We start from the raw sequence: 17500 nt of genomic DNA, 5'->3' as shown, positions 1-17500 counted from the left end.
AATCTAATGAAAGTGAAATATGTTTTGGTTACTTTTTCTTCGCATTTGTTTTTAATTCCTATTTGGAGGAAAATACATACATTATATAATAAAACACGGATCATTATTTTTGAAAATTGAAAGCAATTACTCCAGAGTCAAACAAAATTGATCATATGCGAATACGAAACACAATCTCTCCATAAAATTATTAACAAATTGACAAGAAAATAATACATAAGCAAAAATAACGATTTGTTTACACACATTTCAAAAGTGTACTAACCTACCTCAGGCGTCATGGCTGCTTCAAATCCTTCAACACTTCTTCCGCTCGGTAAAAATATCAAAAAGCGTTGTTATTTCCTTTGTATATCGTATGACACTTTTCTCCGAGGATCTTGAGTAAGATAAATCAATGATACGCTATTATAAGATAATGTGATATTTTTCAAATGGTAGAAATGAGTGATTTTGTCTTGTCTCGTGTAATTTTTAGCTTATTTTGGCATGTACTTATATCAGGAATATGTTACTATTTTTGTTGCTTGTACATTGACAAACCATTATTATCCACCTTTAGGGAAATAGATAAGAAATATCAGCAATAAAAGTTCATGGAACGAAAATTTGTTTATGATATTATCAACATGATTATCTATCTGCTATTAGGAGAGTTTTAGGCTATAATTAATTTGACGCCGCCATTAATAGATCAGTCAAAACTATAGAAGATAATTTCTCCCAACCTTGTCTTTTCACCCATTCTGGCTGAATGGGTGATAAAGGACCATATTAACACATTAGCTGGCAAACAACTCGGAACTCCCACATAGTATTATTACCTTTCCTGGGGCCGGATTCACTAACGCACTAACCATGATAAATACGCTGGTAACTACAAATATGATGGTAAAAAGACCGCATCGGTATTCATGAACAACTTACCATGATAGAATACAATGCTAAATTTACCAGTGGTTGGAGCACTGGTATGTCCACTGGCAACTACAGCAACGACTCTCTCATCTCGCTTTATCTCAGCAAAAAATCAACATTTAAGGCAACACTTTAGTTTGCATGTACACTTATTATGATCAGAGTGATGGCAACTGTTCATTCTCATATAAACATGACAAAAATAAATAAAATTCACAGGAAATAAGCGAGAATAATGTTCATGCAGCCTCGTCATAGGCCTACAATAACTGAAAATAATACATGGAATAAATAATTTGACAAATTCAAACATTTTATTTTAATGACATAGTTGAAAAACAGTAAACATATAAATATATAAAGTATTTTTGTGTTTGCATAAATTTACATACAATTATTCATAATCTTACTAATTTGAAGGGTTTAATTGGCATTTCTTTTTGGAAAACGTTGATACAAATAACACCATTGCGTGGAGCCATTGCTTCTTTTCTTTTGACTGCAATTTATAAAAAAGAAAAATAGTGTGTTTTTGAAAACCATTAAATTATATATGACCCATAGGATCATGCAATAGAACATGCTTTCAAGGAAATTAATTTATATAGAAATCTTAATAATTTCTTTCTTGAAACAAGAATATCTTGCAGCTGGTTCAGGCTTTGTTTACATGTCACGGGATTGGTCAAAGGAGCCTAAAGAATCATGTAAGGCAGTCGCTGATTGGCGGAATTGAATTGCCAGAGTTACCATCAAATTACGGTGATAAAGTCGATTTACCCTTACCAGGCGACTTATCATCGCTTGATAAATCCCACTTTGCCATGACTGGTAAACGCGCTGGTAGTTGACAGCTGGTAAATGCCTTACCATCGTATGTTAGTGAATCCAGCCCCTGCATGGTAACATTCATTGCACTAAGGGTAGAAGAACAAAGGGAGTAGGTACTTGCTCTTCTCGTCAAATATTTTGTAATGCAGTTATGGGACACATTTAGTATATATAGCAATGGATTAGTTCCACAACCTGTGGTTATTCTTAAAAAAAAAAAAAAAATTGTAAGAAATAATTTGATATGAAGTTGACACGCCCTTCATATGTATTAAGTTATGAATAAGAGAAAAGTTTCTTTAGTCATATCAGAATCTCCATTGGGTTGTGAGCTAAAGTCTTTCAATGTCATTTTTTAAAATTTTTATGTATACATATATATATTATTAGAATTTCATTAAATGAATATGTTATTTATTTAGGCATGTTTTTTATAAGAATTATAGGACTTACCCTGTTAACCCATTCATGCTGTGGCTATTCCAGCTCTAAATGGTCAGAATGCCGGGGGTTTCGAACACACAAGCCTAACACCTCGGGATTCTCAGGCGCACTAGCCACGAGCGAACACTGTACACCCGCTTACCTTGAGCACTGGCTTTGACCAAATAACTTGTCACCGGCATCTGACCCAAGAACCACTGAACGTGATAGCAAGTCAACTGGCGTGAATGGGTTAATAATGGATAACATGATATCATGTCATGGGCAGGCTGGTCTTTCCAATGGGAATGCAATATTATGTCATAGCTTTTTGTATGGCTGGCACACCAGGTGATTGGCATGGCTGGCTGCCACCTCAGAGGGCAATTAGTCTGAGGCTTTGGGCCTGCACATTTCGATATACCCTATCATTATGTTCAGGTGGAGCCAAAACCGCTCTGTCATTATCAGGTTAAATAGACATAGAAAAGAAAAAATATAAATGTACCACTGGTGATACATGTGACAGTTAATGGAAGTTTTAAATGTATGATGTGGTATTATTGCAGTTAATATATTGAGCAATGCTGTAACCTCCACACTTCACTCTCCAGCAAAGGCCAACCAAGCTCCACTATACTTACTAGCTAAGTGGAAGTTAGACTAGCCATTATTTGACAATAAAATTTATAGAAGTCAACACGCTCTTAACTTTCCAGAATATAAAGCTTAGAGCTTTGCTGACAATTGCTTTAGTGCAAAGCCAGTAGGGAAAGTATGATACTTTTAGCCTTGATTTTGGGTGTGCACAGTGAATTAAAAATGATTAGATAAAGAATAAATATGAAGATTGCAATGTGCTCCTATTCAAGATTCTTGAATTAGTTACAACTTGTTAGATTTGTTGCATAGTACTCTGAAGAACATTGCCAATGTCAAGAATATTTGATTACATACATTTGTTGTATTTTATTTCTGTCTACATAGAATGCCACACTCTGATCTTTCAAGCAGAGCCTTCTCAACCAATGGTTGTACATAAATTATTTAGGTGTGTAATGAGCAATTGAAAAAATAAATGGATGTGCAATTGCCATACTTTCCATATTGGATGTCAATGACGGCATCCATAGTTTTGCATAATACGAAAATCAATGTACCATCATAAACAATTGTGAGTTACCATTTATTAACAAAGTGTAGTTTTCTTCATTGCCAGTCCATTATTTTGCTCTGTTTTGTGCTCACCTATACCAGATAATTACTGTATTACTTTTTTTATTGATATATGTACACTTCATTACATCAAATGGTAATTGTTTATAAGATACCTGCACAGTGGCTTTTAAAATGGGACTTGTTAGAATAATTTAAGATTATGCTAGGACACAGATGCCTATATTCTATACCTACAGTTTATACCTCAAAAGAATACCTCATGTTTACTTTAGCTACTCATAGAAGTGTACATTTTTTGTTTTGTTTTTTATGCGCCATCTTACGGCAAAGCTAGAAAGAGTAATGTAAACAACCACTCTAGATTTCTCCCGAAACACATGCTTGTACACAGTAACTGCATGTTTCTCTGATCCCCACATCAATTACCTGTACATTGACAAGCTAAACTTTCTCAATATATGCAGAGAAGATGACATCTTCCACCACCTCAACAGGTTATGGGCCCAGATTTAAGAATTTTGATGGCAATTTAGATAATTATGATTTGTGGGAAGAAAACTTCACTGGTGCTCTTCAAGTTCTGAAAATTCATCTTGCTTTTGATAAGTATGCTTTCAAACACCCAGATGATTATGATTTGGAAGAGGCCAAGGAAATAATCTGAAAGTCACTTGGCATGATAAAGCATGAAGCCAGGGGAGATGAAGTGAAAGCATTGACAGTGCTACGAAAACAACCTAAGAGAAACACAACACAGATTGTATGCTCTATGGAGATCATTCATAAACAAGAGGATGGATGATAATGGTGTTACAGCTTATCTTACATTTATAGATGAGAAAAATCTTGTTGATGTAGCTAACCAGCATAGCCCTCCATACCATAAAGTGAGTTAAAGGTAACATTGTTAAGTCAAGAAGATTGTCTTAAGGATACTTCTAGTACAAAGAGTGTCAAGACTACCCACAATAATTTTACAGTGAAACAGAAGAAATGTTTCAAGTATAGCAAACCAGGCCATTTTGCATCAAAATGCAGCAAAGGTGGTGAGTTCCAGAGAGTGAACAATCCTTAGAATGTTAGAACATGGTGTGACTTTCATAAATCTTGAACTCTCAGTAACAGTGAATGTAGAGTGAAGAACCCTAAGAAGAGTAGTAATTCATTAAATTCAGCAAATGACACTCTTTCCTTGCAACACACTCATCATGGTTTTGTACTGTTGAGGAGACCAACACTGAGCTGTGTGACATTGGAAAACAGAATGTACCTGGCCCAAGGCAACAAGGAGTCAGTGATGTGAAAAACTTCATCCAGGATCGAGACAGCAACTCACAAAGTATTCTATTTTAAGATGGACTATTCATACCAGGATTTAGACAAGATATAATATCAGTTTGGAAGGCTATCAAGAGTGGACACACTGTTATTTTCTCACCCAATGGCAGTACTCTAAGATGACACTACAGGAGTAGAGAGCCTAACAAGAAGGCCAAACAGCCATTAGATTTAGTCCACTGTGATGTAGTTGGTCTTATTGACCTACCAGCTGGAGGAGATTACAGGTACAGTATCTCCTTTATTGATGACTACTCAGGAGCTCTTAGCAGTGAATTCAGAACACTCCTAATAGAGAATAAGATTAAACAAGATTTCTCTACACTCTATTCACCACATCAAAATGGCACAGTTGAGAGATTGCACAGGTCAATATTTGACATGGCTCACTGTTTACTGATTGAATCAAAATTACCAAAAGATATGTGGAGTTGTGCTGTGAAGACTGTCTTTTAGGTGTTATAGGTGTTATAACCCCAGGACTCAGAAGACTCCAGTAGAAAGGCTCACTGGAAAACAACCAAACATAAGCAAAATAAATGTCTTTGGAACAAGATGTTTTGCATATGAACAATAGAGGAAGAAATAAGATCCAAGGAGTATGGAGGGAGTATTTGTGAGCTACAATGATCAGAGTCCAGCCTACTTTCCAGATACTCAGGATGTAAGAAAAGTAGGATTAGTCAATTTTGTGGATAACTCATCTTGTAAGACAGAACCCCCAAGTGCCAAGCAAATTTTGAGTGATGACTACATTTTGGTGGAGACGAGGCTCCAGCAAAAACCACTTCAAGCGGCCCAAGATGAGACATCAGCTGATGTAGAAATGTCCAGCTAAAGACTGAGAAGCAATACCAATAGATGCAGATACTGAAGAAGATATCCAACCAGAGAAAGAAAGAAACCCTAGATGACTACGTTACAGATGATCTGGATGACTGTACCTCCAGTGTGACACACACAAGTTTCATACATCACTGCTACCGAATGTCACACAACCCAATACCAGTCACCTACTAAAAAACTAAAGCATCTCCAGAGGGACATGGATGAGGAGATTGCTTCACTACAGGACAACACCTATGAACTCGCTACACTACCCAAGAATGGGTAGAAGATGGGTTTATCAAATAAAATCTGGACCAAACAGCAAAGAAAAATTCACAGCAAGATTTGTTGCCAATGAATATTCCAGGTAATGGATATCAACTATGAAGAGACTTTTGCGCCAAAAGCAAGAATGTCTACACTCCACACTTTATTGGATGTAGCTGTACAAAGGAACTTCGTAATACATCAAATGGACATTGAGACAGCTTATTAGAATGCAGATATTGATCATGAAATATATTTGGAACAACCTGAAAGATACAAAGAAAATGATAGTGATGGAAATGTCTTGTATTGTTAGCTGAAAAAGTCACTTTATGATCTAAAACAAAGTGGAAGAATGTGGAATATTTACATATGAAACATGATGGCTATGAAAATACCATAGTTCTCATGTGGGTAGATGATTTGATAATTGCCAGCAGTAACATGTCACTAGTAAATAGTTTCAAATAATCTCTTTGTGAAAATTTCAAGATTATTGATTTAGGGAAACTAAAGTTGTTGATATGTCATTTGTTACAGGCAAAGATTACATTGAAGTGAACTAAACTAAATATTTGGAAAAAGTTCTGAACAGATTTTAAAAATCAGATTGTCATGCAAGAAACACACTATGTGATCCTAGTATTGTTAACACCTCTACTGCTGAATCTGATGTATTGGCTAATTCAACTTCATCTCTAATTTCATTAGAGATGAAGTAAAGATGAGCAATGTAAATTTATTCTATGTACCTACCAGAGAAAATCCAGCTGATATATTCCCCAAACCAAATGCAGCTTTATATTTATGTATTTGCGTGATGTTATGAATGAAAACAAAACATATAACCATCTACAATGAAGATAACATGAAGAGGTAGGGAAGAGGAAGGAAACCTGTGCTTATGACTGTGAGTGTCACAATAAAAGGCATCCCTATTGACAAAAGAGTACATTTTAGACACTGAGCATGGTTTGAGAAACCTTCCTTTTCTCATTTTGCCTGTACATCCTTCATCAGCAATACATTAGAGCAAGAGGTTGGCAACTTGTTGTCTTCCATCACTCTATAACGATAGTGCTTGCTAGAGACAGTGGATGGGTGCCATTCAAGGCTCTCTATCCTGCTGGTGCTAGAAGAAAAGTGGTGCCATCTAGGTTTTGGTTGTTAGGTGAAACCTATTTTGCCTAATATTATGGCAGTTATATAGTCATTATTATTATTATTCCTCCTCCTCCTCCTCCTCCTCCTCCTCCTCCTCCTCCTCCTCCTCCTCCTCCTCCTCCTCCTCCTCCTCCTCCTCTTCAGGTGACCACAATCATGCAACTTTAGCCATGGCTACAACTCCATTAGTCTTATGAATATACACTATTACTATGTGGACAAGTCTAATTAACACCTGTATAAAAAGTACTTTAAAAAATGGCCACAACAACTCTGTTCAATTTTGATCCATATTAGCTTATTATTTTCTTCATTCTCAGAGTGATAGAAGTTTAGTCACAAACCTGTGACTAAACAAATAGTTTCTCTCTAAAAAAATATTCTGTTGCAGACTGTATAACTGAAAATATCTTTCTAACCGACTTCATAATAATTGATATTTGTTGAAGATAACCATAGATACATGCTGGCAACTTTACAGATTCGGGACTGAACTTGTATAATATTTCTAGGGCTTGGCAACCCAAGGGTTAAGAATAGAGATCTCAAGTTGTTGGGCAAATTGAAGGTTGGATGAAATGTCTAGAATGCATGCAAATTAGGCTATTTTGAACGATAGTACCTCATAAATGTGAAGTAAAATAGAACACTATTTTATATAGGAAGAGTATATTGATTAAACTGCAGACAGGAAGCTATCAAATTTTAGAAGCTGCTACATTAATATTTATGGTCAGCAGCTAAATCCTAATTTCCCATGCACCTACTATTAATAGGGTACATGAGACACAGTGTATGCAAATATCTGTCCATTCCAGGTATTCCAACTAGAATTTTTTGGTCTAGAAATTTATGTCAGTGATACAAAAACATGCAATATCTGCCTGGAAGTTTATTATATGTTTTTATCAGAAACAATGCTTGACCGTTAGAAATTCATGTTCCATAAATATGTAATCCTTTGAAATTTCATGTTATTTTTACTTGTAGGTGTAGCTCTTATTGGTCACTTGTTAATATGACTCCTTATATTGCTATAGCATAATACCAAGAGTGCAACATTGAATATCAGTGTTCTATTTCACATCATTATCATCACCAACCTGTCTTGCTGTCATCAGTCATTACTGACCTTTCATGTGCATCTTTGCATCAATGAAAAGGTTTAGTAATAAAGATTAATCATAATTATTAAATTTTACGTCTTTGAAGAGAATTAACAGAAAGAAAAGCTCTGTTTTCAAACTTGCTCAAAATATGACACAGCCAGTTGCAGTTTGAGTAACGACCAGGAGCTTGTTGCAATGGTGAAAAAAACAATGTGCAACATCTGAGTGCTTCTAAGTTTAAAATAATTGCTATAATTGGTGGACATACTACTATCAGTGAAAGACAATTAAGTTTGGACATTGAGCTCATAGACTAGTTACGGTGTCCATACCCATTGCCGACGGGGGATAGATTTGCTTACACAGGCTCCAGGATGAGTTTTATTTCTGTTTGAGGCAGCTTCTGCAACATAATTTGATTTTTCCCACTCCCTTTTAGTCACTCATTGTAGAGCTAGAGACATTTTTGTGTTTTGCTTTTTTGTGTGTTTTACTATTTTTAGAAATTTATATCTGTCATATCACAGGCTCCATCAATTCTGCTGTTGACTAAAATTGTAGTTCAGGGTCCATATCAACTCATTTTTTTTCTTTACACCCAATGTGATAGAAGTACTACTGTTTTAGGGGGGACAAAAAAACAACTTTATTTTTTCATATTTCTGTGCTGTCACGAACAAACACGAAACTTATAACCATCCAAAATGAAGAGGTTGGGAAGAGGAAGAAAACTTTTGCTTTTGACAGTGAGTGCCACAATAAAAGGCATCCATACTGGCACAGGGTCACATTGTATGCATTGGGCATGGTGTGAGTCACCTTCCTCCTCTCGTTCTGTCTGCACATCTTTCATCTGCGGTACTTTAGAGCAAGAGGTCGGGAACTTGCGATGTGCCATCACTCTACATAGATAGTGCTTGCTAGAGACCGTAGATGGGTGCCATTCAAGGCTCTCTCTCCTGCTGGTGCTAGAAGAAAGTGGTGCCATCTAGGTTTTGTGAGTGAGTTGAAAACCATTTTGCTTATTATTACGGCAGTTATAATAATTATGACTGCAATTGTCAACATCACTCACTCATTACTTATAGTACAATAAAATAACATAGTGATCCAGAATCCCCGAACGCCATGACGCCCATTGTCAAGCAAGAGGTCCTGCGTCATGTATGACAAAAAAACACGTCATCCGTCGTTAACGGGTTAATGGCAATGAAGGGAAAAAAATAGACACCAGAGGTCTGGAAAAATATTATAATCATGATGATTTTGTGTGAACATATGGTAATGGTTATCAATTTGATATTTGTCTTACATTTTCCAGATATTTAATGGTTTGAAACAGTAAATGATATATGAACTTATGGGCAAAGTTCATAGATATGTCTAAAAGATACCATTTTGGTAAATCATATCCTTTCATTAGGCATAGCTAGAAATATGGTGATATTTTGTAATTTTTTTTCTTTTCATCTAGTTGTCAACTTTCTCCGATTAGTTTGTAGAGAGAGCAGTTATTGATCAACTCGAGTTTTTTCTGAAGATAACAGTGTAAGAAAAAGCTACCTTTTTGGTAGTAGGGGACAGTGAAGTACCTGAGAAATGTAATGGTCTGGACTAGCATCTCTTGTATGAGTATGGGATAATTTGATATAATAAAAGGCATTATAAATCAGTATGAGTTTTTAGTAAGCATGAACAAGTGTTTTTTTTTTATGTAATTAGAGAATTGGAGTGAACATATAGTGTCCAGGCCAGAACAAATGCATGAGGTCAAATAAGGTCATGTAGACTTCTATTTTTTTTGTGGTGAAGTAACTTGTAAATTATAAATCTTTTTTCATAGGATTGGAAAGTATAATCCCTAATGACTACAAAATGTCCAAATACATATAGGATTACTGGACCTACATCAAATAGGACAAAATTGGGCAAAACTTGAAAGGATAGTTTGCTAAAATGTTGCCATCATCATCTGTATTTATTTACCTACTTCTTTTCTTGATGTTTAATGCTGGGAAGATGAATGCAAGGTTTGCATAAGAATCATCAAATATGAAAGGAGTTCTGGGACATGATAATGAAGTAGGATGAAAGTGATTGATTATCATATCCCCCATGTATGAGGAATCCCTTTGTTAACAGTAATATTAGTATTTATATAAACAGTTTCTCACTTAACCCAACGATGACGGTGTGTCACACCTGTGTGACACGGCAAAGTGCCTGATTACGGGGCGACACACCATTGTGACATTCCCGAGGTAATATTACATAGGCCCGGCATAAGGGGTTGCCAGTTTTCACCGGGCCTGTTGGGATTGGGTTAAGTTCTGGCAAGCATGATTACAGCTGGATGAATGGGTAATAGTGGATATTGATGCTCTGATTTTGGTAGGTCAACCTTATGATAAATTGCATAGAATAAATTTTCTGTCGCAAAGAAATTTATATAATTTGATGAAGAGCAGCTGAAATGTGTACCATTATCGTAATTGGAGCTTTGATCATGTGATTGGTTTTGGAATTCTTGTGTTAAATTTATATGATATTTGAAGATGAATATCATTCATACTAAATGGAACTTTGTTTGTTTGTTTACTGCAAAATGCCTAAAGCACAGTGATTATCATTTATTATGACTAAACTTCAAACCAAAACGAAGTTTTTGCCAAAAAATTTATTCAAGTCACATAGGATAATGTGTTTTTCCAATACAACTTTTTTCTCTAACCAATAATTATTTGAAAAGCAATTAGCTGTATATTGTGTTAGGATAGCACTGAACACCTTATTCTCAAGCATTTGACACTGAACACCTTATTCTCAAGCATTTGACACTGAACACCTTATTCTCAAGCATTTGACTAACTTGTGTGATTTACCTTACAGAGTTGGTGGACAAATGCATAGGCTCGCGCATCCACATCATCATGAAGAGTGATAAGGAAATTGTTGGAACACTCCTGGGCTTCGACGACTTCGTCAACATGGTGCTGGAGGATGTGACGGAGTATGAGAGCACACCAGAGGGCAGGAGAATCACGCAATTGGATCAGATCCTCTTGAACGGCAATCACATAACTATGGTATGAATCACATTTTTCATGTTAAAAGGATGAAATAAAGGTTTGCTTGAGATATATTACTAGTACTTGTGTTGTTAATATTGGAAATACTTATTATAAAGTTCTAGGATCCATGTGACCATTTTCTTTTCTTTTCTTTTCTCTTCTTTTCTTTAATAAATTAGTTTCGTTTAGTTAATTTATGTAGGAATTATCATATATATTAAAAGACATAACTATGTTCATGATTACTACACATTTGTTTGATGATTTTGATCCAAAAGTACCTCTTAAACCTTTGAATACAATACCTACAATGCCACTGTGGTAAAAGCAGAGACTCCCATTGTCCGGTCTATGCCATATTTCTCACAGGTGTTTTAGGTGACCTCCCACCTTAATTTCTGGTACTGGCTTGGAGGGGTTCTTGGTCTTGGGAAACTTATCTTTTTGTTAATTCTGTCTCCTTCATTAGATATAGCAGAGCAGTGATGGCGAGGTTTTACAGACAATCCCTGTGGGCACTTGGTGGGAATGAATTAGAAATTCAAGTCACAAATCAGGTTACCTTCCGAGTGCCTATGGGGTTTGTCTGTAAAACCTCGCTTTCACTCCTCTGCTAAGAGTATATAGGTAACTTCAGTGGTGGTTGTAAGGCACATGGTTAGACAATTCTCTTAGTAGGTCATGTAGTGTAATGGTTATGAGCCAGGATTCTCACTCTGAGGACTCAAGTTCAAGTCAAGGTTAGGGGGGTAAAATTTGTATTTCTATGTTAAAATGCATTACTGCATCCTACCATCTTTCTCACATAGATATAACCTCGGTAACCTGATTTGTGACTTGAATTTCTAATTCATTCCCGCTGAGTGCCCACAGGGATTGTTTGTAAAACCTTGATATCACTGCTCTGGTAAGAGTACATAGGTAACTTCCATGGTGGTTGTAAGGCACCTGGTTTGACAATTCTTTTAGTGGGTCATGTAGTGTAGTGGTTAGGAGCCGGGATTCTTACTCTGAGGACCCAAGTTCAAGTCAAGGTCAGGGAGGTAAAATTTGTATTTCTATATTAAAATGTGTTACTGCATTCTACCATCTTTCTCATATATATATATATATATATATATATATATATATATATATATATATATATATATATATATATATATATATATATATATATATGAATATATATATACACACACATACGTACATGTGTGTGTATATACATATTATATTATACTAGCTAATAATCAGATATAATAGAGGATTTAATGCTCCAAGTTCTGTAAGCTAGAACCTATTAATTTGATTTATGCTTAGCTTGCAAATAATCGGTATGTATAATCATATTTATAATAAAAAAATATGCAAGATGAAGAGAGGCAGTGGAGATATGTGCACATCACTTTTTCTTGTAATTACTCTAGAATATTTTCATCAAGCATTCACACTCTTCATATGTGAACAAATATCATAATGAATGAGGAAGCAAATAGGTTTGAGAAAATTAAAGAATATGGTACAAGGTAATACAAAGGAGGTGCAAGATAAAATATAAATGACAGATCATAGATACAGATGAATTAGATAAATATGATAAAGCAACTGTTATGGTAATGCAGACAGCCTTTTTGCAGATATGATTGACTGAAATTTGAATTTTCAGTATCCCAATATTTTAGTCCTTATGAAATACTATGAAATACTGATAGCTGTTGAATATAGCATGTGTCAAGGCAACATTTGAAAAGTATGTCTTTCCTGTACAGTTAAAAGCATCTGGAACATTGACCTATTTTAACTCAGTTTTGATGGGAGGTCAAACGCTAACTGCCCATCAGTATGGGATATTTCAGATGCCGGGGGCAATGGCTAGAAATTAGAGAGAGGGGAAATGTCTAATCCATGCTCCTAATGGTGCTGACTCAACAATTTTCCTTAAATCAATCTCAAAACAAGAGTTTATGGTGAATTTGTAAAGCTGTAGCCCTAAAACAACCACAATGATGGTCCTAATACTTTGAGACTGTGAGGGCACTTCAACAGTGAGCAGTTTCCAATGTTGAGTAATTTACGCAAAGATGCCCATCATCTTTTGGCCTAATTGGAGCCATCATGTATATCTGATGCCCATTGGCAATAGGTTGATGTATATTTGGAAGATGAATTGGATATATTTTGTGCATGAAAACATCCTGAGAGTTCCAAGAGGAAGAAAAAGGAATGAAAGGTTTCCCTATGTCAGATAGTTCTGAAAGATTTTGGGCCTAGAGGTATTTCAATTTTGCAAGTGGATCATATTTGCTATCATAATAGTAACAATAACCATCTCTGTTTAATCATAGAAGGATGATTGTGAAGTGTTACCTTAGTCATTAACCCATTATGGACTGGATAAATTCGCTTACCCAGTCTCCAGGTCGGGTTTTATTTCAGAGCAGGGCAGCTTCACAACATACCTTGACTTTTCCCACTTTCTTTCAGTCACTCATTGTAAAACTAGAGCCCTTTTTATGTTTTATTGTGTTTAGAGGCTTATTTGTGCCATATGACAGGCTCTGTCAATGCCACAGTTGACTGAAATAGTAGTATATGATCCACATCAGCTCATTATTTTCTTTATTCTCAGTGTGATAGAAGTATTGCTGTTTTATGGGAGGACAAAAAGCAACTTAAGTTTTTCATATTTATTTGCTGTCATGAATGAAAACGAAATATATAACCATCTACAGTGAAGATAACATGAAGAGGTAGGGAAGAGGAAGGAAACCTGTGCTTATGATTGTGAATGCCACAGTTAACCCATTCATGCCGGGCCCGTTCCGGCTTTGCGCGGTCACAATACTGGGGTTCTCGAACGCATAAGCCTAACGCCTCGAGATTCTCGGATGCACAAGCCGCGAGCCTGGGCTGCCCCATCGCTCTACCCGAGCGCACGGCTTCCCCTCATAGCTCGTCCCGGGCGCCTGACGCGAAAACCACAATACGTGCTATCACGTCAACTGGCTCCAATGGGTTAAAGGCATCCCTATTGGCACAAGAGTACATTTTAGATAATGGGTATGATTTGAGTCACTTTCCTCTTTCCGTTCTGTCTGCACATCCTTCATCGGCGGTACTTTAGAGCAAGAGGTCGGTAACTTGCTATGTGCCATAGTTCTATAATGATAGTGCTTGCTAGAGACTGTGGATGGATGTCATTCAAGGCTCTCTCTCCTACTTGTTAGAAGAAAGTGGTGCCATCCAGGTTTTGGATGTTAGGTTTACTTAATATTATGGTAATTATAGTAATTATGACTGCAATTGCCAACATCACTCACTCCTTACTCATAGCACAATAGAATACCACAGTGATCCAAAATCCCTGAACGTTATGTAAGTCATGATGCCTGTCGTTAGGCCAAAACTTCTATGTCATGTATGTCATGACACCCTTCCAGAATGGGTTAATATTCCCTTTTGTTAATATGATTAAATTTGAAACGTGCCATTCCTACAAAAAAAACAAAAACTCAAATTCTGCAGAATTCTTAGGATTATTTATGGCAAAGAAGGTACTGATATATATATATATATATATATATATATATATATATATATATATGATATATTATTGAATTTAGAAGAGACATGTTACCTATTATCAATTACATTCAGTAAATGGTTTTCTCATAAAACTGCAACCTCTCATCTTCCCTCATTTATGCAGGCAGAAAATACCTTCCTCATAAGACTTTGGAGTTTTTAAAAAGTCCATTTGCAAAATTCAAATGTTTACATTACTAGAGAATTGAGCAGAGAGTAGTAGAGTGTCTTTCATAGCTGAATTGTCAGTTAAGCACATATAGCAGCAAAAAAACATAAATTGCAGTTACCCAATCATTGCTTATATTTGACTAGAATAAAAAATGTAGAAATGAGGCAAGAAATGCAATGTTGATAGAAAACAGCAGTTGGATTTGGGTGATCATTATCATGGAAGGGATGTTTGTACCTTGAATCAACCTCATAACAGTACAAAAATGGCATGGGCAAGAGAAGAGTTTAGGGGTGATATTGGTAGAGAAGTGATGCCCTTTCCAGTCACAGATTAACTGGGAGGGTCATGGAACCTTAAGCTGGTTATATATATATATATAGAGAGAGAGAGAGAGAGAGAGAGAGTGAGTGAGTGAGTTTGTCAAGTGTCAGTGTGTTTGTTTTATTATCACCTGGAGTGTGGTGCCGCTCTTTCCACACATATATATGAAATGATTTACCTCATTACAACTAACTCTAAAATTTAATATGAAAAATGAATAGTCAGATCAATATCAGCCCCCATGTTGGTTCAATAGGAATTTCCATAATTGATTCTTGAAGTGATTGAAAAGAAAATTAAACATGAGAAACACTGAAAGCAATATGTCAAAAGATAGATTAGGGATTTTGCATCAGTGAGAAGGAAGCACCTTTTTTTCTTTCTTTCTTTCTATATTCCTGAAAAAATTGTTATTTTGGAAAAGGGAAAACCCAAAGTAAAAAAAAAACATGAATTGTCATAACTGAATTGTGATATTAACCCAATGACGACGGTGCATCACACTCGTGTGACACAGCCAAACTCCCGATGCCGGGGCGTCATGCCAGTGTGCAATCGCCCGGCATAGGGGTCTTCGCGTAGCGAGTGCCCCGTCGGGAAAGGGTTAATAACTGGTATTGTATTTCTTTGGTCCCCTTAAAATAAAAATAGTTACCAAATGATAAATGCACACTTGAGTATTATTGTCCCTTGTATTCAGTTATATGAATTTTGGGTCTAACCAACTTTATGGGGATAGAAGTTAAAATATATAACTTGTTTGAAGTCAATGTTGTGTGAATTTCTATGGATATACCCTCTTGGTGTAGTTAACATTTTTATCATCATCACCAAAACGAGAAGGTACTGATATAGCCTAAGGGGATACTCTTAGAAACATATCTGATTTATAATTACATATATCTTTTTATATGTATGTACACAGTTCTCAGGTAAACCCTTTTAAGACAGGCCACAACTTGAGATGTTCAGCCTGGGTGTGTGTTTCCAATTATCTTCTAGACTTATGGTATGAGATGTGACTCCATATAATAGTAACAATTATATAGCAAAGATTCTGTATAGGATATATCAGCAAAGTTATACACATTAGCATTTGGTATATAGATCATTGCGACTGAAGGAACAAATTGCATATCATTTCAACAAAAGAAAAGATGCAGTATGTGAAAATGTCCATTGCAGGAGGATTGAGGTTTCTCCATTATCGTTTATTTAAAACCCAGGGTCACAGGCTCATTTACCCTATCATTTTGACAATATTTTAATTTTTCCCTTTTCTCATTTCAGCTTGTTCCGGGAGGTGCAGAAATGGTTGATTAGTTCCTTTCAAGCTCATAGGATGTCTTCAGGGTCACTTGGCACCAGTGCAAAGACACAGTACACCTCGAAACCTTTGAATGTTCTGATCCTGTGATTGCAATTGAGCATCTTTTGAAGTCGTTGCATAAAGAATTAATCTTTTTTTTATTTTGTTGATTTGAAATAAATTCAGAAAGTTGTTTCTGAATTTCTATATTGCAATTTTATTTGTTTGAATTTACTAGAAATGATGAAGAAGTTTATTGTTTACAGTGACGAACCTACTTTACATCTCTTCAGTTAAGTAAAATGTTCTTCACCTGATTTTATAGTGAAAACTGTTAATCAGTAACAAGGCTGATTTATTTATAAGTAACAGACTCCATATTTTTTGTCATAGATTTGTAATCCAATATTTGCTGAAAATACTCTTTGTACAATGAATTAATACAAAAAATAAATTTTTGGCTGTGTTTTATATGAAATACAGAAACTTTGATAAATTGTTTATGCATTTTATTGTTACCTAATTATATATATCTGAAAATACCTCAAATCTGAATTTGAAATAAGTATATCCTTTGGAATTAAACACATTCGCACCTGGCCAATTATTTGCCTATTGATGACAAGCGCCCACAGCAAAGACTATATACGAAAGATAGGAAAGCTTCCAAAAGGGCTGTGAGCACCAACGATCAGCTGCTAGTGTGATATCTGAACAATAGATGGCGTTGTGTCCAAGTTGTGTCGTCTGTTTGTTTACTCTTATGAAACTTCACTTTTTATTCAAAATGGTCTCAAAGGGTATACCATGTGTCGTGTGCCATGTCACAAAACATGAACGGCCAGAATTGGTTTTTCACACATTTCCGAAGAACAAGAAAAGGTGTATTATTTAGTAATTGACGATTAATAAAGAGATATATCATGTCATATAACTTTTCGCAATTTTAGGTCCATGGCATGGTGAGAGTTCTTATTTTTACAAA

The 17500-nt window shown here is 35.7% G+C and overlaps 1 protein-coding gene across 1 annotated transcript; it reads left to right on the top strand.

Annotated features, from left to right (window-relative positions):
- Positions 1–165: 165 nt before the first annotated feature.
- Positions 166–17014, top strand: LOC122262599 (U6 snRNA-associated Sm-like protein LSm5). The gene is made up of 3 exons (XM_043030699.2): positions 166–316; positions 10947–11143; positions 16497–17014. The coding sequence occupies exons 1-3, from the start codon at positions 280–282 to the stop codon at positions 16527–16529; spliced, it is 267 nt and encodes an 88-aa protein (XP_042886633.1). The 5' UTR covers positions 166–279; the 3' UTR covers positions 16530–17014.
- Positions 17015–17500: the final 486 nt, after the last annotated feature.

The sequence above is a fragment of the Penaeus japonicus genome, unplaced genomic scaffold (genome assembly GCF_977035675.1).
Source record: "Penaeus japonicus unplaced genomic scaffold, GWHDUDI00000001_assembly GWHDUDI00000007, whole genome shotgun sequence".
NCBI classification, from domain to species: Eukaryota; Metazoa; Arthropoda; class Malacostraca; order Decapoda; family Penaeidae; genus Penaeus; species Penaeus japonicus.
Note: the sequence above shows the minus strand (reverse complement) of the source record. Positions and strands in the feature narration are given on the sequence as shown.